The sequence below is a fragment of the Suncus etruscus genome, chromosome 1, assembly GCF_024139225.1.
Source record: "Suncus etruscus isolate mSunEtr1 chromosome 1, mSunEtr1.pri.cur, whole genome shotgun sequence".
Classification (NCBI taxonomy): Eukaryota; Metazoa; Chordata; class Mammalia; order Eulipotyphla; family Soricidae; genus Suncus; species Suncus etruscus.
In genome coordinates this window covers 106,015,063-106,037,316 of record NC_064848.1, presented here as the reverse complement: position 1 = coordinate 106,037,316, position 22,254 = coordinate 106,015,063, and the positions used below count along the sequence as shown (strand labels likewise).

The 22,254-nt window shown below is 32.5% G+C and overlaps 1 protein-coding gene across 1 annotated transcript in view; it reads right to left on the bottom strand.

Moving 5' to 3' along the window:
* Positions 1 to 22,254, bottom strand: part of PCLO (piccolo presynaptic cytomatrix protein) — a 331,891-nt gene that overhangs the window by 75,352 nt on the left and 234,285 nt on the right. Inside the window, exons 14-17 of the mRNA XM_049772799.1 lie at positions 19,128 to 19,342; positions 11,777 to 11,827; positions 6,010 to 6,134; positions 3,531 to 3,557 (exon numbers count right to left, since the gene is read on the bottom strand). Coding sequence (XP_049628756.1) covers positions 3,531 to 3,557; positions 6,010 to 6,134; positions 11,777 to 11,827; positions 19,128 to 19,342 — 418 coding nt within the window. The remainder of the gene's footprint in view (positions 1 to 3,530; positions 3,558 to 6,009; positions 6,135 to 11,776; positions 11,828 to 19,127; positions 19,343 to 22,254) is intronic.

The window sequence follows — 22,254 nt, the reverse complement described above, 5'->3', positions numbered from 1 at the left end:
TTGATCATGGTAATAAAATATTTATAAACAAATTAAAATAATAACTAATTTTCATTCAATGCTTATTTGCTCCCAGAACAGAATTCTAATTTATTTTTATTAATCCTCAAGAAAAATAATAGGTTTCATTCAATATTATACTTTATAAATAAAAATAATAATCTCAGAGAAATTAAAGCTGTAATGTGTCTTAGCAAAGTTGTGTAACTCAGTAGATCAGATTTCAAATATACAGAAACTTTATTTACTTTTCTTTGTTGTTTGCTTCTTAGGATGGGTCACACCAGCAATCCTCATCCTTTTCCTGGATCTATGCTCAGGGATCACTTCTAACAGTGCTTTGGGAAACTATATGCGGTGCAAGGGTTCAAAACTATGTCAGCTGAATATATGGCAAGCAACCTATCTGCTGTACTATTGCTCCAGCCCAGTGATTCTTAATTTTAGAAATTTATTTATGTTTGGATTTTTCATCACACCCAGTAGTGCTCAGGTGTTATTCCTGGCAGTGTTCATAGAACAAACTGGGATACCGGAAATTGAACCCTGCTTGATATGAGCAAGAAAAATATGCCCTACCCACTGTAAGATCTCTAGGTCTGAAATGATTCCTCGTTTTAAATTATATGTTATAAATTATCAAATGTTTCAACTCAGCATATAATGCAGTTAATACATCAGACTTATTTATTACCTTAATTATATGGTACATCTTCTTTACCCACTAAAGTGTTTTACCTCCATTTTTTAACCTTTTTAATTAACTAATTAAATTTGTTTGAGGATCACATCTAGCAATGTTCAGGGTTACTTCTGGCTCTGTACTCAGAAATCACTCCTGACAGTGCTTGGAGAGCCATAATAAACACTAGGGAGCGAACCTGGATTGGCCTCATGCTAGGCAAATGCCTAACATGCTGTGCTATAGTTTTAGCCCCACCTCCACTTATATATGGATTAAATAGATAATATAATTATAATGGGTCTGTTTTATATAGTCAAATATTACAATAATCATTTTTATAGTTTCTCTGGGAAATCATGAATGCTATATTCTGAGAGATTTAGAACAACTAAGAAATATTATACACATGTGTATAAATGTACACACATACTATTTTTATTCAGAAGAACCTAAAATATTTGGAAAATTATTTGGATGTTCATTTGACTAGAGTGTCTTCAACTTAAGAATGAATTTGAGTTTCCAATTATCTCCAGGATCAGGACATTCATTGACCTTTAAGATTAATGGTGATATCACACATTCTACTATTGAGACTGCTTCCACCAACACTGGCAGAACTATCGAAATGCCAAACAATTCATTTGCAATCCATTGCACTTGAATTTCTTGACACACAGAATTTAGCACAGAAGCATTTTCTTCAATAATACCACGTCCTGACCATTTGAGGTATGATCAGAAAGGCCTAAATTAGACTCTAAAATGTTACCAAGTTACACAATTGAAAATTCCCCATAATTCTCATAATCATCACAAAATCTCTGATTTTGAAGTTGACTATTGGTAAGCAAGAGGATTCTCAAAAGTGAGCATCATTTTTGGTTGAGAAACAAAAGTGAAGGTCATTTTTTCTCTTTTATTCTTGTGATAAATACCACATTTCCACATGGGAAGATCACAGTAATAAATTATACTAGGACAGTTTGGTTGCCTTTAATAATCATAGATTTTTTTTAAATAAAGAAAAGAGTCAATCAGTCAAGACAGGATATAATGCTTGTCAATGACAATGAAGCCAAGTTTAAATATTCGAGACTGCAATCCAATAATATACAAACTTATTTACAAAACCTGTTCTGTTCTTAATTTAATATAGTCCATCATTATCATTATGAAAATTCCCTGCCCCTAGTTTCTCTAGATAAAATACAGAAGTTTATAGAGAAAGTGATAGGTAAAATGCCTTATTTAAAATGATACTACGTGTCATTGAGAAGTAGGAGTTGAAGAATCCTCCTGGTTAGACAGTTTGATTAAGCTGGCAGGCCAATTCTGTGCTCTAGTCCATGGATGCATTGCTCTCTGCACCCAGCAGGGCTTGAGGACTACCAGGACCCTACCAAGCTTTGTTGACAATGCAGTGCTAGCGTTAAACTTTCTGAAAACTGACACTATTTTTCAACATAATTGAATTAATATGTATCTCTGAGAACCTGAAATGTTTTCCTCAGGTGTTCAGTCAGAACTAGTAACTTTTCTCAGTGTCAAATTTTATTGTTTGTCACAATTATATAGCTTCAAGGCCATGAAGAACTTCTAGGCATTAGAAAGGCTAAGGAGATTAATTTTATTCTTTGAAATATTTTTGTAATTGTGTCTCTTAAAAACCAGAAACAGTTGTTTTTGATAAGAGCTTGGTAGGATTAAAGAAGGATATTAGGATATAAAATTTTGGTGTCATTTTCAGTAAGCAAATACTGAATATAAATTATATATTTATAATGTATAATATATATTAATATTCTGAGTGGCCCAAAAAGATCTTTTTACTTCAGAGAATAAACAATTTACTTTCCCATAAAGAGTATATAATTTATAGTTCAATAATATATGTTTTTATTATGTATATATTATATTGATAACTTTAGCTAATATGAAATGATGTGGCACATGGTCTATATCAGAAATTCCTAGACTGTATTGGATAATAAAGAGAGATGTACTATGTGGCTCTGACAATAAAGTAGATTATAACATCTTATTTTTGCCACACCCAGTGATATTTGGAGGCTATTTCTGGGTTGAATCTTGAGGGTTGCTTTACAGTTATAGGACCATGTTGGGTAAACTGGTGAAGTGCTAGAAATTGAATCTAGGGCTCCTGAATTCTATAACATTGTATTTTGTACAAAATTTTGTAATTCATGGATTTGTGAGATAGTATAGCAAGCAGGCAAATTGCCTTGCATAAAATTGCTCTAAATTTGATCTTTAGGAATCCATTTGGTTCACTGAGCCCGCCAAGAATTATCCCTAAGTAAAGAGCCAAGAGTAAGCCCTGAGAATCACTGGGTCTTGAAAAAATAACCAAAACAAAAACGACTATTTTTTTTCATGGGGCAAAATATCATATCAGAAAGATCAGATAACTATGGTCTTTGAAATTTGATGTATATTTACTCTTGGTCATCCAGAAAAATCAGTTAAGTCCTTTTGAAAAGTGGTTTCATATTTTAAAATTTTAATAGAATATGAAAGAAAATTTTACCTAATATGTTAACCTGAGAGGTTAAAATAGATTTTTATCAGTTAGAAGCAAATACTATATAGCATAATTTGCTTTTTATTTTTGTTATTTTCCTAATGTACTATGATCTAGTACACACTTATTTAATACTATGTGGCCAGACAATTTGCTATCAATCCAATTTAATTTATACCAAATGTAAGAAGAATATAAATTATAGCCCATATTGAGTTTCAGGGAATTTTACCCCAACAGGTAAAATATAGACCTCTACACATTACAATATAACTTACACTAAAAGAGAACCAACTCTACCTTGCATTCTGGACAACCATGACTTGACTGCATTGATTCCAAGAGCGAGAGTGAAGTATACAACAGGAAAGTAGGAAAGACAGGAAGAAATAAGTTAGGAATAGAAATAAAGAAGAAAATAGAGCAATAATTAGAGGATTTATAGCACAACACGTAGAGGACATGAGGAAGAAAATAATACTAGAACTAAATTAAAATAATATATCACATATGTAAAAATACTAAGGCAATGTGAATTTTAATATATAGGAAAGGGTTAGGAATTAAATAAGGGTAGAATATAGTTGCCCATAGATGAAATCCAATCCAGAAGACATATCCAGTTTGACAAAAGGCACAGGATAGTTTCAGGTGAGAAACTATTCTTCCTTTTATTCGAGTTAAACCCCCATTATGAAGAAACATTCATGTTGCCTGCCTGCTCTTTATGGTTATTTTGTTACAACTCCTAATTAAAAAAAAGCTATAATAAATAAAATAGGCATCCCCAAATACCATAAAGTGTGATACTCTAGCTTACTTAATAAATATAAAGCAGAGTTTATTTTCATTTATTTCTTAGAAAATGGTATTCAGAAATTCATTCCTAGCCCTCATATCTTGTTGTCTCAATAAACTTGTCACACTATAACAAGGAGATATAACCACCCTAATCAAAGGCAGAATATTGGGGCCGGGAAGCTGGCGCTAGAGGTAAGGTGTCTGCCTTACAAGCGCTAGCCAAGGAACGGACCGCGGTTCGATCCCCCGGTGTCCCATATGGTCCCCCCAAGCCAGGGGCGATTTCTGAGCACATAGCCAGGAGTAACCCCTGAGCATCAAACGGGTGTGGCCCAAAAACCAAAAAAAAAAAAAAAAAAAAGGCAGAATATTGTTATCAATCTTCTATTATACTCAGGTTTAAAAAAAAGTATGGTCAAATCATAGTTATATATACTATATAATACCATACAATAATAAACATAAAACCAAACTTCCTAAGCTATATAATTTGTTGATAAATTTTATCTATTAAACTGAATAAACTAAAAGAAGAATAACAAGACCAATTTTTCTTTTTAAATAAAATTACCAAGGACAGTGAAATTAAAGGCCATATTCAGAATTTGACATATTTTCTGAGTAATATTTAATATGAATAGACTGAAAATACAACAAGGAAACTAAATCTCAGAAACTGGTGAAAGCTAATAGAGATATAAATAATTTCATATTCAAATGCCTGTGTAAGTAACTGAATTTGGTTAAATTAATAACAGCTGTCATGAAACATTGCCTATAAAACTTATTGTGGCTTAATTTTTGACTCATAGAAAAATCTAACTAGCAAATTTTGGACTTAAAAAGATCATGCAATAATTTTATATATGGGTAAAATGTTCTATATACTTCAGTAAAATCTTTAAACCTAATAATTTTATGTGGTAGAAATTACAAAATTATTAAAATCTTGTCACAATTAAAAATCTTGCATTTTAAAAATACACAACAAATATTTTTGAAAAAATATAATAAAGTAGATGCTCTACTTTAAAAAATCCAGATGGAGAATGTGTAGGTAAAAATAAAACATGATGGGCCCGCGTGGTGGTGCTAGAGATAAGGTGCCTGCCTTGCCTGCGCTAGCCTAGGATGGACCGCGGTTCGATCCCCCGGCATCCCATATGGTCCCCCATGCCAGGAGCAACTTCTGAGCGCATAGCCAGGAGTAGCCCCTGAGGATCACCGAGTGTGGCCCCAAAACCATAAATAAATAAATAAATAAATAAATAAATAAATAAATAAATAAATAAATAAATAAATAAATAAATAAAATAAAACATGATGGTCAGAATATCATAACTACTAAAGTTGAACACTGGTTATATGGAGGGAAAGTCATTACACTTGTTCTTTCTACTAAGTATAACAAAAGAACATTTCCGAGTAAATTGTAACATTTAAATGTCACTCTTCAATTTAAATTAAAAAATGAACAAAATTAATGGAATATTTCAATTATCAGACATATTTTTTCATTTATCTCCTAGTACTCATTACTTATGCTTCCAAATATGCATAATAGTTCACACATAGACATAACTGGTTAAACATACTTTTAATAAAATAGCTACTTGTTAATATTAAACACTGGGTTCACAATAGAGTTGCAAATATAAGACTTCTTAACATCTATCATAAACAGTCCCTTAACATGTAGTGAATATAGTTGGTTATCTCAGAAGTGGATTCCCAAATTGAAATCCTGACCTGCTCTCATTGAGATCAGTTTTATAATGACTACAGCTCTTCCGGAACCAGTTAAGTTTCACTACCAAATTTTAATGCCACTTTACAAACTAGTTGGAAATAATGAGTTATGCATATGGATAGAATTAAGGAAAAAATATTGCTTTAAACAGAGAAATTTGAAGGCATTATTGCTATTTCATCAAACCTCAATCTGATCTATAAGACACTGCCCATCATCTTTACTTACCCTCTTCCTGGAAGAAGATACACTTTAACAAAAGGATCAGAATAACCGTTGTTGTCTCGAGGGACAAGGTTTCTTGCTTGTAGGATGTGTATGATGAGATTACCAAGATCATAGTTGATTTGAAGCTTAGAGGAACAAGAAAATATCATTTTATTTTTAAAAATCATATAACACATTATCATACAATATTTTTCCAATATCAATTTTTTCATGAGCAACAATTAATTGGGAGCTCCTTGCACATTTTCATTCTAAAATTTGCTATTTATTCTTTCTAGGTGAAAGCCTTGGATTGGAGCCTGAGTGGTAGCACAAGTGGTTAGGCATCTGCTTTGTGCTCACTAGCCTAGGACAGATTCCAGTTCGATCCCCTGGTGTATTCATATGGTCCCCCAAGCCAGGAGCGATTTCTAAGCACATAGCCAGGAGTAACCTCTGTCACTGGGTGTGGCCGAAAAAAAAAGTATTGGATTGTCTAAAATATATTTATAAGAAAAGGAATTGAGTGGACATTAATTACACTTCATGTTTTCTTTCTAATAATTAACTTAATTATCAGAAATTTTTAGAAAGCTAAATAATTTATAAATTTATAAAAAATAGTCCACATTTTGCCAATTATTAATTGGTCAGATCATTTAGAGGTAAATCACCATTACCAAAAGAATAACTAAGAATGCCTCTTTTCTATATTTCCTTACATATTACATCATCGTTTCTATCTGTGACTACTTTTTCTACTAGCGAGATCAATATAATGAAACCTTGTTCTTCAACTTTAGTAGTTGAGCCTCACAGATGCAAATAGTTGTACCTTTGTCACTGAATTGTATACAATTTATAATTCAAATAAGTATTGGTAAAAATTACCTAACTCTAGTTGAATTTTTATCATCATCTTCAAATCTGAAAAGATTTTTAGCACCATCTAAAGCACGATTTAAATCAGCATGATGCTGATTTACTTAATTAAATAACAGAGAGGATGAAATCTCTATTTTAAAGAGTGAAACAAAATTAAAAACTATTGGTATAGTTTTGAAAACTATATAAAACAAATATGTTGTTTATATTATGGTGAGATTATTTAAGTATATAAAACTACATTTAAAATGTGATACTTAAATTAATTCTTAATTTTAGTAAAAGACAAATCTGATCATGTGTCATGCCAGAAAATTAATATCAATTCCTTTTCCACTCCAGAAAATCAGTCTTTTAGCAATTCTCAAAACAATATAAAGCACAGCAAAAAGAAGAGAAAGTGAATACTGAAATTGTATCTATAATAGGACATTGAAATGAAAATAAAATCAATATTGCAATTACTTTCATGAAGATTAAGAACAGCTTTCAACTCTTTAAGAGAAATTGTCTTCTATTTCTTCCTTTCTTTGAAAGCCTTAATATTTAATTTTCTCTTTCAATTTTAAAAAAAGTTCTTCTTAAAATGAAAACATCAAGGCTATTCTAAAAATGTTTTTCAAATTTTATTCTCTGATCATTAAAAGAACTTGCTAAAACTACTTTAGAGAGAGAGACAGAGAGAGAGAGACAGAGACAGAGACAGAGAGACAGAGAGAGAGACAGAGAGAGAGACACAGAGAGAGAGACACAGAGAGAGAAACAGAGAAAGACAGTCAGAGAGAGAAAGTTGCCCCACAAATTTTTTACTAGTAAGACTATTCTCAGTGCTGGGAGTTTCATGGTTTGATTCTATGTAAGATTGATTTAGGAATAAGATTTTGCTGAAAATTAATAGAGAATCGCTGTCATAGAAAAATATCTCAAGAGCTAAAAATTAATGTTGTTAGAATAATTTTCCATTATTGAAATAAATCTTACTGACTACAGAAGCAGAAAATTAAAAATAATAAGAGCAAACAACCACCACCGCACAATAAAAGGAAACAGAATTTAATGATCCATGAGTTTGAAAAGAATAATAATGTGGGAGAGGAGATGAAGAGGAAGCAGGGAGGAGGAGAGAAGAAGAGAGATACTGGTATTTTCTCTCCTGTTTTGAAGTAAAGAAGATGGAGTCTAGAGAAAAACAGGCTTCCTAGAACTGGGACATAGTCTAACTAGGTGATTATACAGGTAATCATCCTGTAAATCCCTTCTCAGTTAAGTGCCCATGATCAGGGTTCTTCTCTACTCTCCCATTCCACTTTGGCTTTCATCCCTGGGATGAAATCACAGATAATCACTTAACTAATGTCTTTGTCTTTGTGTTCTTGCAATTATAATTTTTTTCTGCAGCCCATTGCTTTATGAAATTGTTATGTATTTCTTTCAACTAGCTTCTTTGTTACTCAAAATCATTTTCCCTGATGTGTAGTGGCTTACACTTTCAGGATTCTGTGCAGGTTTCTTTACACTTCTACGGGAACATTTGCAGCATCAAAGCTATTTTCATTTCATTACACTGTGGCTGTAGTGCCTTGCCTTGTACTATTTCTTCTTTCAGGAACATGCCACACCTTTCTCTATGTTTATTTTCACATGAATTCAATTTGTTGTTATCCCTTGTGAAGTCTTTCATAAAAATTTCCTCTAAAACATAATGAACCTTGGGATGGGTTTCAACTTATTATAAGGAGGTAAAAATTAGATCAAAATCAATGCAAAAACTTCAACCTCTGTACTATCTCAAGCCATAAAACATATTGGAGATGCAAGTTAAATTTACTGTTCTCTTTTCCTTTATAAAAATTTAATATCTTAAAATAGTTATTATTTCTGATTATATTAATTTTTCTGCAACATTTTGTCTATCAATATATCTTTTAATAGCTTTTTATATCTCTAAAACATTTCTAACATTATATGTTATAAAAATTTGTGTTTTTTTGTTTGTTTGTTTGATTTTGGTTTTTTGGGCCACACCCGGTGACGCTCAGGGGTTACTCCTGGCTATGCACTCAGAAGTCACTCCTGGCTTGGGGGACCATTTGGGACGCCGGGGATCGAACCGCGGTCCATCCTAGGCTAGCGCAGGCAAGGCAGGCACCTTACCTCTAGCGCCACCGCCTGGCCCCAGTATACATTATAAAAATTTGTACAAATACAAAAGTATCTATATAGAATTAATAAAAAAAAACTGACTTGTACTTTATCTCTCCTACTTTCTGAGTAAAATCTCATATAAATTTCATATTCTAGGGGCCAAAGAAATAGAACAGCAGTAGGGCATTTGCCTTGCATGCAGTCGACTCAGGAAGGATGGTGGTTTGAATCCGGCATCTCATGTGGTCCCCCATTTCTGGCAGGAGAGATTTCTGAGTGCAGAGCCAGGAATAACCCATGAGCACTATCAGGTGTGACCCCCCAAAACAAACAAACAAAAAATAAAGGACCTCCTCTACTACCATTTCTGATCAGGATTTTTCAGGAAATCAAAGAAACAGAAACCCTCCCAACATTTATGTGAAACAAACATTACCTGATACCAGAAGACCAAGATAGTACAAAAAGTAAGAAATATAGGTCAATATTCCCAATGAACTAAGAAGCAATAATCTTCAACAAAATACTAGCAAGTAGAATCCAACAATTCATTGACAGGATCATTCACCTTACTCAACTGGGATTCATCTCAGGTATTCAAGGATGGCTCGACATATACAAGTCAATCAATGTAATACACAATACAAATATAAGAAGCTATAAAAGCCAGATTGTTGTATCAATAGATACAGAGAAAGCATTTGGCAAAATCCAGCACCCATTCATGATAAAAACTCTCAATAAAATAGGAATTGAAGGAACTTTCCCCAATCTAATCAAATTACCATAAGCCCATAGAAAACATTATATTTAATGGAGAAAAGCTGAAGCTTTTGTAAGATCATGCACAAAACAAGGTTGCCCACTCTAACCAAGTCTAGTGAATATGGTATTGGAAGTATTTATCATAGCAGTTAGAAAGTAAAAATATATTAAGTGCATCCAGATAAGAAAGAAATTAACTTTTCCTATTAAAAATGACATGATACTATATCTAGAAAACCCTAAGATTCTACAAAATTCTACAAAAAAGATTCTACAAAACAAAAAAATGAATTATATAGTGGCAGGCTTCATAATTAATAAGCAAAAGAACACTGTTTTCTATATGCAAATAAAATATAGAAGAGTTATAAGTTAAAAAATAATCTATTCTTAATTGAGCCTCTGAATATCAAGTACCTAGAAATCAGCTTAACTAAAGATAGACTTGTAAAAATAAAACTACAAAACATTACTCAGGAAATAAAAGAGGGAAGATGGAAATGGAAACACATCCCCTGCTCATGGATTGGGAGGACTGACATTGTCAAAAAACAATATTCCCTCAAAGATTTGTACATATTTAATAGATCAAATTTACTTGATCAATTTTCAAATTTATATGGAACAATAACCCTTTCTCAAATAGCTAGAGCAATTCTCAGCAATACTTTCCCCTAATTTAAACTGTATTGTAAAGCAGTAGTAATTAAAACAGTATGTTAGTAGAATAAGATAAACTCTCACATCAATGAAATGTAATAGAAAACACAGAGGCAGAACCTCAGGCACATGGCCAGTAAATTTATGATAAAGAAGCAAAAAATACATTGGAACAAGTCAAGTCAACAGATTATGTTGGGAAAACTGGTCTGCCACATGCAAAAAAAAATTAAGAACTCTTTCTAATGTCACATACATATATATAAAGTCAAAATGAATTAAATATTTACATATTAGACTTGAATCCATAAATTATTTAGAAGTAGACATTACTAAAATATTGAAGGTAGAGGCATATTTAAAGATGAGAAAACCATTAACCAAGAAAGTAGAAGCAAAGATAAACAACCCAGGACTATATTCAATTTAGAGGTCCAGCCTTCAAAGGAAAATATGACAGAACAAAGACATCCCACACTTTGGGAAAAATTATTTGTTTACTAATTTTCAAACAAAGGCTTAACATTCAAGCTACATCAATAACTGGTAAAAACTCTACCAAAAATATCCAAGATATCAAAAAATGAGAAGAGATAAATAGGAATGTACTCAAAGAAGACATGGCCAAAACAATGAAAAACTACTTTATATTTTTAATAATCAGAAAATTGCAAATCAAAACAATGATTATCAACTCATGCCACAGAGATCATCACTCATTAAAAATAACAATAAACAATGTTTATGAAGATATGCAAAAAAGGCACCCATATTTCTCAAAATGACCCAGTTATGGGAATACACCACAAAAAATTCAAACGGAAAATGCATAAACGATATCCGCATTTCTGCATTCAATTACTCAGTCAAGAAACTGTGGTATACATAAACAATGTATTTATCCATAATAAAATATAAAGTCATGCAATTTGATGCTATGTGTATGGATCTGTAATCTGTAGAATATCATTTGGATTGAACTCAATAAGGAGAGGAAGAGATTCAGAATAATCTCTCTTAGATGTGAAATATAAAGAAATTTTGTAGAATATCATATGCACAACAGCAATAGAAACAAAGAGCAGGAAAACTGGTTTTCAATAGGAAGCCTGCAAAGTTAGGAAGGGAACACTAGGACAATGGGAGGAGAGGGAGAGGGGTGAGTGGGAAACTGGTGACATTGGTAGATGGTAGTAGACACTGTTAAAGGGATTGGTGTTGGAACAATGTATACCTGAAACTAAATAATAAATATCTTTGTAACTTTGTAATTTATGATGAACCAATAGAAGTATAAATACAAATTAAAAAATTAAATCAGAAACTTTCCTACCTGAATTTCTCCTGTAATTGGATGAGAAACAACCTTTGTTGCATCAGTAGGCTGCAAGATTAAAATAGTATATTACAATAATGAATAGATCATTCATAGAATTTATTATTTCAACTACCTGCTGAAATTAATTACTATTTGTTCAGAGCACAGCTTGAAATAGGAATTTATGTAATGAACTGTTTCAGAATATCCTATACTATAATATATGATTAATTTTAAAGACACATGGCTTATTTCTGATTTTATTAAGCCTGTTTTAATATTATATTTTTATTTCTGCAGTAGTGTATTTTCAATATTAAGAGAATATGCACTAATTTTAATTACTTAAGTATTTACTGGTTTTAGATACCTAATATAGTAATAGCAAAAATGTTTTTCTTATTTTTTAACCTTTAAGTAATTGTAACAATTAATTACAATTATCAATAATTTACTTTGTTTTGAAATTTCTTAGGGCTATAGCCATTTGTCATGTAATCAGGCAAATGTAGCTACATAAAATGAAGAAAATTAACTTATGCACCATTTTTATTGTTTGGGAAGACAGCATTCAACTCTAAGGGCACACAGTCTAATGTTTTAAATTATGGAAGGGAAAAAAAAACACTTTAAAAACTACCAGCTTGAGGTAGTATATTTCCAGATCAAAGTTTACTAATTTTCTTTCAATGCTATTTCTATGTGAGTTGTTTTTGGTGATTACTATGATAAAAAATGTACTGAAAGGAGGCTAGAAGAACAGTACTAAAGGTAAAGCATTTGCCTTGCACATACACCTTGCATGTGCCAACCTGAGTTCAAGTCCATTTCCTATATGATTTCTTGTGCCCTACCACGAATGATAGCAGAATACAGAGCTAAAAGTAATCCCTGTGAATAGCTGGCTGTGGCTCCCAAACGAAACCAAACCAACAAGACAAGATAAAACAAAAAGTACTGAAAGAAAATTCTGGTTATGGAGATAACACAAATGCTGGGAGTATATACTATACATATTGGTAGCCTTAGGTTCTACCCTTGAGCACAAAAATGTATGACTCAGAATCCAAAAAGTAAAATTAGCAAACATTGTGCAGAACAGAAAACGAGAATATTAGTGTCTAATATTATTGTACCATTTTAGCCATGCTCAATGCTCATATACATACACTCCGCTGATATGCCATTTAGTTAATGAAAATAAGATAAATATAATAAATTATATTTATTTAAAAATATTTTTACTCTTATTGTTGTAAGGTATTAATATATAAATATTAAGATGGTCAGTATAGCCACATAAGTAAAATTATTTTAGGAAAAAGCATCATGTGGACTATTACTAAGATATTTTTATATCTTCTACGAAAATGTAAACAGCAAAATTAGGGATTGCTTTGTAATAGATCTTACATAAAAACATAGTGGAGTATTCATGCATATTATAAATAGCATGAAAGTTTAAGACTTTGAAGACAAAATACAGAAAATTGGTCAAGATTTAAAAGATATGATGGCAGGCTGATGCAGGAGTGTTGGCATGGGGTGGATTCTGGGAACACTTGTGGAGGGAGGCTGACACTGTGAGTTTGGTTGTGAAACATTGTATAAAATCCAACTATGAATAACTTGTAAATCACAATGATTAAATATAAAACAAGAGTGCAATTTTACAAATACATTTATCAATAATAGGAAGACTATAAATCTGTTAGTTAAATATTTTATACTGTTGCACTGGTGAAAGGGAGGTGTACTTTGTATGACTGAAACCCAAATGCAATAATGTTTAAAATCATGGTGCCTAAAAAAAAATATTTTTTAAAAAATTAAATATTTTACACTATATATCATACAGGTATCCTTTAATAATTTGAAAGTTAAAATGAGAAAAAATCAGATCATTAATAAGATTTATATGTAAAAATCAAGTCTTTGTACTACTTACATAATTTAAAATAATTTAAACATTTATCTATCTAGTTGCTTTAGACTCATATTTTACCTAAATTTCTTGAGAGACAATCTTCTAAATTAGATTATTTACAGCCTAATAATTACTTATAAAGTTATTTTAAATATTAAATGTATATGTAAATTTGTATATATCCAGCAGTAATTTAAATTGTTTTTAAAACTCATTATGTTAATATTTTTAAATTTAATAGTCTAATGAAAATAAAATGTTAAAACTATAATTCTCTAAATTTTTTGAAGAACATTAATAAATATTTCAATGTTACCTAATCTGTCATAAAAAAAGCTATAATCACCTGATTTTTGATAAGCTCTTAATACTTAATGCTATAGAATTTGAAGATAAAACACAAAGATATTTATATATGCCTATCACCATTGTTAATGGGTCAAGAACTATCAATACATTTATTCATTTACTAATTTAACAAAAATGTTTTGAGAAATTACCTGCTAAATATTAAAGATAAAAAATTTTAAACAGAAATATCTTGGGGCTGAATAGATAGTGCAGTGGTAGGGCATTTACTTTGCATGTTGCCCACCCACCAAGGATGGACCTTGGTTCTAGAAATTTCCGGCAAATTCCCGGCATCCTACATGGTCCACCGGTGTGCCTCTCCCAATCCCCCCCAAAAAGAATATAAAACTATGGTAGTAAAATTAATACTATATTTTCTGGCATATAAGATGACTCGGTGTACAAGACACCTTCCTACTTTTCATGTTAAAATATAAGATTTGGGCTATATTCGTCATACAAGACTACCACTCTTTTAAAGCACACCAAATGGAAATTAAAAAACATAAGAGAAAAAGAGTAGAATCCTCAAAGGTTAGCAGTGTATGTTTAATAAAGCTAGACTTTGGAGTGCCAACAATCATTTTACATTTGTCATTTGTAGTGAGTGACTGTGATTTTTTAATTGTGATCTACAGTGAGAGCAGGGAGAAGGGACTCCTTCAAGAACAGCTGATTAATAGGACAGCAGTGATTAATAGGACAGCTAGAGGGAGACAGAGCACCTCCTCTGTGTCTCATAAAAGTTGAACAGAGGACTGAGCATCGGAAAGCTGGATACCAGCCATGACACCAGTGGCTGAATGGGATGCAGCCCTTGGTAAAGATTGATCAGGACAAGCAGAGGACTGAGTGGTGATACCTGGCAGCTGGATGGGATGTGGTGGTAAGAGGGGGGTGGATTTCTCGTCCCTGAAGCTGTAGTAAATTTCAGCATGCTTTATAGACCCCTGACTTTTAACAAGTTTTTCATGGATTAAAAAAATTGTCTTATAAAAAAAAAGTTGTCTTATACACCAGAACATACAGTAGTTATCCCAGTTCAACCATAGATAATTTCATTGTAAAATCAAGATTACATTTTTGTTTTTGTTTTTTGTTTGTTTGTTTGTTTTGGTTTTTCGGTCATACCCGGTGACACTCAGGGATTACTCCTGGCTATGTGCTCAGAAATCGCTCCTGACTTGGGGGACCATATGGGACACCAGGGATCAAACCAAGTTCCGTCCTGGATCTGTGGGTGTGTGAGGCAAAAGCCCTACCGCTATGCTATTGCTCTGGCCCAAGATTACTTTCTTGGGGGAGGTCACATCTGTTGACACTCAGGGGTCACTCCTGGCTATGAGCTCAGAAATTGCTCCGGTCTCGGGGGACCATATGGGATGCCGTCCTCGGTCAGCCACGTGCAATGCAAATGCCCTACTGTTATGCCACTGCCCTGAGCCCAAGATTACATTTTAAATAAAATGTTCTTACATTCTTTTTTTCTGATACTAAATCTTCAAAATTTGTAATGTAATTCATCTACATAGAGTAGTTATATTTTGATGTTTGTTTTTTTTTGGGGGGGGGGCAAACTGCACACTGCTCAGGGTACTCCTGGCTCTATTTTCAGGAATCACTCCAGGTGTTGTTCAAGGGACCATTTGTGTGCTGGGGATTGAACCAGTGTGGGCTGTATGCAAGGCTTTACTCACTGTACTATCTCTCTGACCATGGGAGTAATTATATCGTAAGTTCTCAATTGTCACATGTGACTAGCAATACTGTTGTAATATTGTATTGATAGCTTTGCATTTTAGGAAAAAAATCGATCAAAATTACAATGGCCATATTTTCAAATATGGATGTATTATATATCATAAATCCTGTCATTATAATTTTCCTAATGTTTATTCCACAAAGCTTCATTTTATATTCTCATAGCTGCCAACAGTGTTAATACTTTACGAAACCCAAATATTCTAACTCCTTATATATTGCAAATTACAAAAGACACTAATTTTATTTCTATATATATTTCTATATATATTTAGTTATTATTTTGTGGAAGTCAATCTACTGTGTACTCAGGATATACCATGTACTGTATAGGAAGTATACAGGATGTAAGAAATGGTTTGGATTATTAAGGAGCCAATCCATGATTATAATAGTTCCAATCAAGAAATGCAAACCATTTTAAGAAATACATAAAATACCTGGCAATTATGGTGATCAAAAAATAAATCAGGATAATTTTTGACCTTTGTATATGAAAAAAGTTGTTTATTTTATTTTTGCTTACAGTATTACTAGAATTTGAAGCAAGGAATGGCATGTGGAATAATTCAATTAACAAACATCTGGGCTCTCCTTTATTTCTAACAACTTTATCTTCTGTTCAGCTCTGATCAATGGATTGGTTTTTCTCCTTTATGGACAATTTTTATGTTCAGATTGTAGTTTCCTTTTTTTACTTCATAAATTTGGCTCATTAGCTAAACACTGGCTTTCCTAGCCAAATTCACTTAAGTGACTTCACTTTATTGGCTTCTAATTTTATACTTTGTTAAATCAGTGTACATACCTTCTTCCTCTGTAATTAGGTCAGCATACTTCAAACTGAGGAAGAGGATACACTACCTCTAAGAACTCATTAAAACCCAAATTGCCAGCACCCATCCCCACATTATCTGATTCAAAAAGTCAAGGATGGGACTAATATGCAGATAGCCAGGATACCTTTTGAAATGGACAGTGATGACATTTAGAAGTAGAGGAAGACAGGACACTGGTGAATTGAGCTACCTATGGTACATGTGATAATACTGACAAAAATTTATAATAAAGCTTTGTTAAGAAAATAAATTCAGTAAAAAAAGTAAAAGATTACTAGCTTAACTGAACAATTTGGATTCACAGAATTCAATGTAATGAGGGGAAAAAAAGGAGCATGATACTCCAAAACACTATGCCTAATTTCCTGAGAGAAGGATAATGATGATTATATTGATGATGTCAATTGGGAAAACAAAACAGTAAGGATATTGGGAAATAACAATGAATATGTTTGGAAAGTGCTGCACATGGACTTTTCTTGTATATTGTCTTCTAGATGAAGATTTTAAGATAGCAATGAGAAATATCAATTCATAACTGTGACAGCTCTCAGCTAAAAATTAAAATGGAAATAATGAGTCTACAAATAGTGCTCAAAGGCATGTAGTGGCTAACACTGATTGAAAGAGAACCCAATAATAAAATGTAAGTGCATCTAGAACCTGTATCTTATAATTAATACATGAATAGGGGACATCATTGATGGGAAAGTTGCAAGGCGAAGGATGTATATATTCTATGACTGAAACCCAACTATGAGAATTTCTTTAACTACGGTGCTTAAATATATCAATTAAAAAAAGTAAAAATGCAAAATCCTTCATTTTAATGTGTGGCCAATGATACTAATGAATTTATCTCATGTCCCATCCCTTTTCATAGAGATAACAACTAATTAAACAATTATCTACATAAAAATCTAAAAACAGAAAAACCATAGATCATTGCATGCTAGTAACACTTAAACTGAAGATGAAGTTTTCTCCAAATTTTTCTTATTATTTCTATATAATATAGAATCATCTGAAAACAGAATTAAACCTGTCATTTTTGGCATTATAGTAGATTAATTTACAAATTACTTTTGTTTTTCTTATTGTGACAAAATTGTTTCTTGATATTGTAAGAGATTATTTTTAAAACAATTATCAGTGTACAGCATCCATATGGTAATTCTTCAAAATGAATGCATTCTTGCACAAGGTAAAATACATGTGTGTGATTTTATTCTAAAATTAGTTTAATTATCCTTGAAATTATAATTTAATATAGACTTGCTTCTTTAGTTTGAAACTAGTAACTTCATCATCAGTGATTAAGGTTACTTTATTCTAGAAAAAAGGAAATATTGGTGATATTTAAAGCTTTTCTACTTAGAAACTTTGTTTTTTGAAATTCAATTAATTAATCCAATCCAAGCCTGCCTCTCCCACAGAAAGAAAAATCATTTTTTTTCTTTTGTTTATTTTTGGGTTACACCTGGTGATACTCAGAGGTTATTCTTGGCTTTTCTCTCATGATTTATTCCTGGCAGGCTTGAGGAACATATGGAATGCCAGAGATTGAACCCACGTTGGCCAAGTAAGTACAAGGCAAAAGTCATATCAGTTGTATTATCATTCAACCCCCCCAAATATTTCTTTAATATTTAAACAAAAGAATAATGTTTCCAATGTCTTTATTAATGAGAAAATAATAATCAAATATATGAGAAATCATTTAAAATGTTTCTATTTTTAATCTGCCTCTACAAGGTGTAAACATTATTCTATGTTCTTTTAATTATGCAGTTATTTAAAATAACAATAATTGTTTAAAATATTTTCATCAAGGTAAATTATTTTGGTATTGGGGATAAAATTTAGATGGCAATATTGCTATTTTCACATTGTTTTGTTTATTTTTTATTCTTTTTATTTTATTTTTTTGGTTTTTGGTCACACCTGGCAGCACTCAGGGGCTACTCCTGGCTCTTTGCTCAGAAATCGCCCCTGGTGGACTCGGGGGACCATATGGGATGCTGGAATTCAAACCACTGTCCTTCTACATGCATCTCTCCAGCTCATATTTTCATATTGTTTTAAATGGTAAATTTAAATGGTAAATTTAAACACTACATCCTAATTTACAGTCTAAATTATTAAAACATATGATATATAACTTGTATGTTTTCTGGAATATGCAAAACTAATGTCCTATAACAAAAAGATTCAGAGGCAACAACAATATATAGATAAAAAACAGGTATATAAATTGTCACATATATTTTAAGTTTCTCATATATCTTCTCATAATCATAACATAGCTTAAAATGCAAAAATGTATAATCTTGATAGACATTGATCACCTATTTACTTGGGAGTAAAAAAGCTTCAACAGTAATAAAAAAATAAATTAAAAAAATCTAGGAAATTATATTTTGCTACTTAGCCCTTACTCTAAATAAAGTGCCTGAAAATAAGCAACTCAGTCCCACATAAACCTCACCTTGCTGCTGCTGTGTTTCTTTTTGCTGACTGATGGAGACCCAGGTTGCCCTGGGCTGGGAACAGAACTGGATCCTGCTGATGTAGGGCCTGAATGAACATGAGATCCTTTTTCAACCACTGAAGACCTTACTAATGGTGACTGTTGTAGAGAGACCTTCTGGAGTTCTGCAGCTAACTGCTTGGGATCAACCCCTGGGGATTTTGCTTTGTCCACTACAAAAGACAAAACAAAAAAAAGAGGTTGAGATATTTTAGTTTCACAGATACAACGGTTTTTTACTTCTAATGAAATATTTTATATAAAAACAAATGAAAGTTTTACACGTAAGTGAACTCAATTTTATCTTGACATTTTTGGGGGGGCACACCCCGTGACGCTCAGGGATTACTCCTGGTTATGTGCTCAGAAATCGCTCCTGCCTCGAGGGATCATATGAAACGCCAGGGCATCAAACCACGGTCTGTCCTGGGTCAGCCCCGTGCAAGGCAAACACCCTACTGCTGCGCCATCCCTCTGGACCCTGGTGTTTGTTTGTTTGTTTCTTTACTGCAAATTTTATAAAAGCACCATGGTTTACAATTGTACTACCTATAGGGTTTCATTCATAACATATTCCTCAACCATTCTTCCAGAATGACCATTTCCCTCTTCCCTCCATCAATATCGTATTGTCTTTTTGTCTATCCTAATGATTCCCTTCCTTTCCCTGTTGAATATTTCCTATAGTCCTATATGCACACTGCAATTCTACTCAGCTTCAAGAAATGATAAATTCATGCAATTTGCTTCTCTGTGGATGGATCTAGAGAGTAGCATACTGAGTCAATTTAGTAAAAAGGAGAGGGACGGACACAGGGTATTCTTTCATAGGTGGAATACAAATAAACAAAGTAGGGTGCCACCTATGCCCAAAGACAACAGAAACTGAAAACAGATGGAGCATGTGATTTATGCACAAAGCCCTATCATTAACAGTAGTATAAAATACTGCTATTTTATTATAAATAATGCCAATATTTTATAATATTGTTAATATTATGTCTAAATTGAAATGAAAATCAATGCTATCTATGTTGTCCAGTCATATCGTAGACACTTGGTTGTTTTCTGATTTTAGATATTGTGAGTAGTACTGAACTAAACATAGGAATCCAAATATCTCTTCTAAGAAGAGTCTATGGACTTTTTAGGCATTTGGTAGGTTTTCTTGGTAGATGCCAAGAATGGAATTTCTTGGTCATATGCCTGAGAAGTGTCCATATTGTTTTCCAAAAAAGATAGACCAATGAACATCCACCAGAGTGAATGAAGATTTCCTTTATCTCACATTGACTTTATTTTATTTTATTTTTTTGACATATCCATTTCACCCGTGTAATATGATATCTCATTGCATTTTATGTTTGTTTTTGGTTCATACCTATCAATCTTAGAGGGTAACTCTTATTGCTGAACTCAAGAATTATTCTACTTTGGTCAGTGCAATGAAGCACTTTGCCTTTTGTACTGTCACAGGAGCCTCTTACTTGCAGCTTTGATTTGCATTTTCTTGATGATAAGTGATAGTGATTTTTTTCATGCCTTTTAGCCTTATGGCAACTCTTTTACCTACACAACAACTCCTAGCAAGCCCCTTACAGTGGATTAACTCTCCTCATCATGGTTGCTCAGGTCACTTTCATATGTTTAAAGATGATGGTATTTGGTGCCTCTTTTACCTCTTCCCATTCTCCCTCCTGATATGTGATGAAATTCCTGTCCATTCTTGGATGGAATTAGCTATTTTTTCCTTGTAAAGTACTCTCATTTTTTATATATCTTGGATTGTTAACCTTTTGAAAGATTAGTAGAACAATTATTTTCTCCCAACCAACTAGCTGCCTTTTTATTCCAGTTATTATTTCTTTTAGAATATATACACTTCTACTTCTTTTTTGTGGCTTTTTTTAAAAATAGTTTGTTTGTTTGGGGGCCATGCTGGACAGTCAGGCTCAGGGGTCTCTCCTGGTTGAGCTTAGGGGACCATATGTGAAGAATTGAACCCAGGTCAGTCACATGCAAGGCAAACAAACTAACTGCTATGCAATGGCTCCAGCCCTTAGAAGCGTCTTAATTTAATATAGCCCCATTTACCTTTGTTTCTGCTTCTTGAATAATAGCACTGAATATTTAAAGATACATTTAATCATTAAAGAATTTGAAAGTTTAGAGAAGGCTCATAAAACTAAGTAATGTTGGATTAAGGAGGATAATTGAAGTCCCCAGTCCATCTTCAAAACATATTTGAGTTTTTATATTTCTTTGTAGAAATGTATAAATTAAAAAATATTTTATTTTCTTCATTCAAATTTAATTCATATCATCACATACTTCTTTCCTAAATATTAACTATCTCCCTCTACAGAGGAAAATCGGAGTATATTTTCCAATAAATGAAAATTTCTACAAACTTTTACCTGTTCTCAGATTTCTGGTGGTATCACAGAATATTCAGTAAATATTTGCTAAATAAAGGAATAAATGGTATTTTCCTTTCAATTAAAAATTGGGTTTTATATGTTTTGGACTATACCTAAAACTACTTGGAGGTAAGTCCCAACTTGATGTTCATGGAATAGTCATGGAATAGTCCCAGTAGTGCTCTGAAAATTATTTAGTGCTGAGGATTGAACCCAGGCCTCTTGTATCCAAAGCGTATGTTCTAACGCTTTATGTTCTCTTCCCACTTCTATAAGTGCTAGTTTTAGTGATACAATTGATTTAAATTTATAGGGTTCCTTTTTCCCTAAGAATTAAATCCAGAGGCCAGAGAAATAGTAATAGATAACTTGCCTTGCATATAGCTAACCTAAGTTTGATTCCTAGCTTCCCATAAAGTTCCCCAAGCATCACCAGGTGTAATTCCTGAGTACAGAATGAGGAGTAATTTATGAGCATCATCAGATGTGGCCCCAAACTCCAAAATAAATAAATGATTTTTTAATATGGGCTCAAGCAGACAGATAATGCAGGGCCCAAGATAAATGTATTGCATGCAGCAAGTCCTAGTTTCATCCTTCACACCACAAGGTCCCCTAGCAAAGCTATGTGGCTGTGTGTAGTCTTGATGGTGTTTTTGAGTACT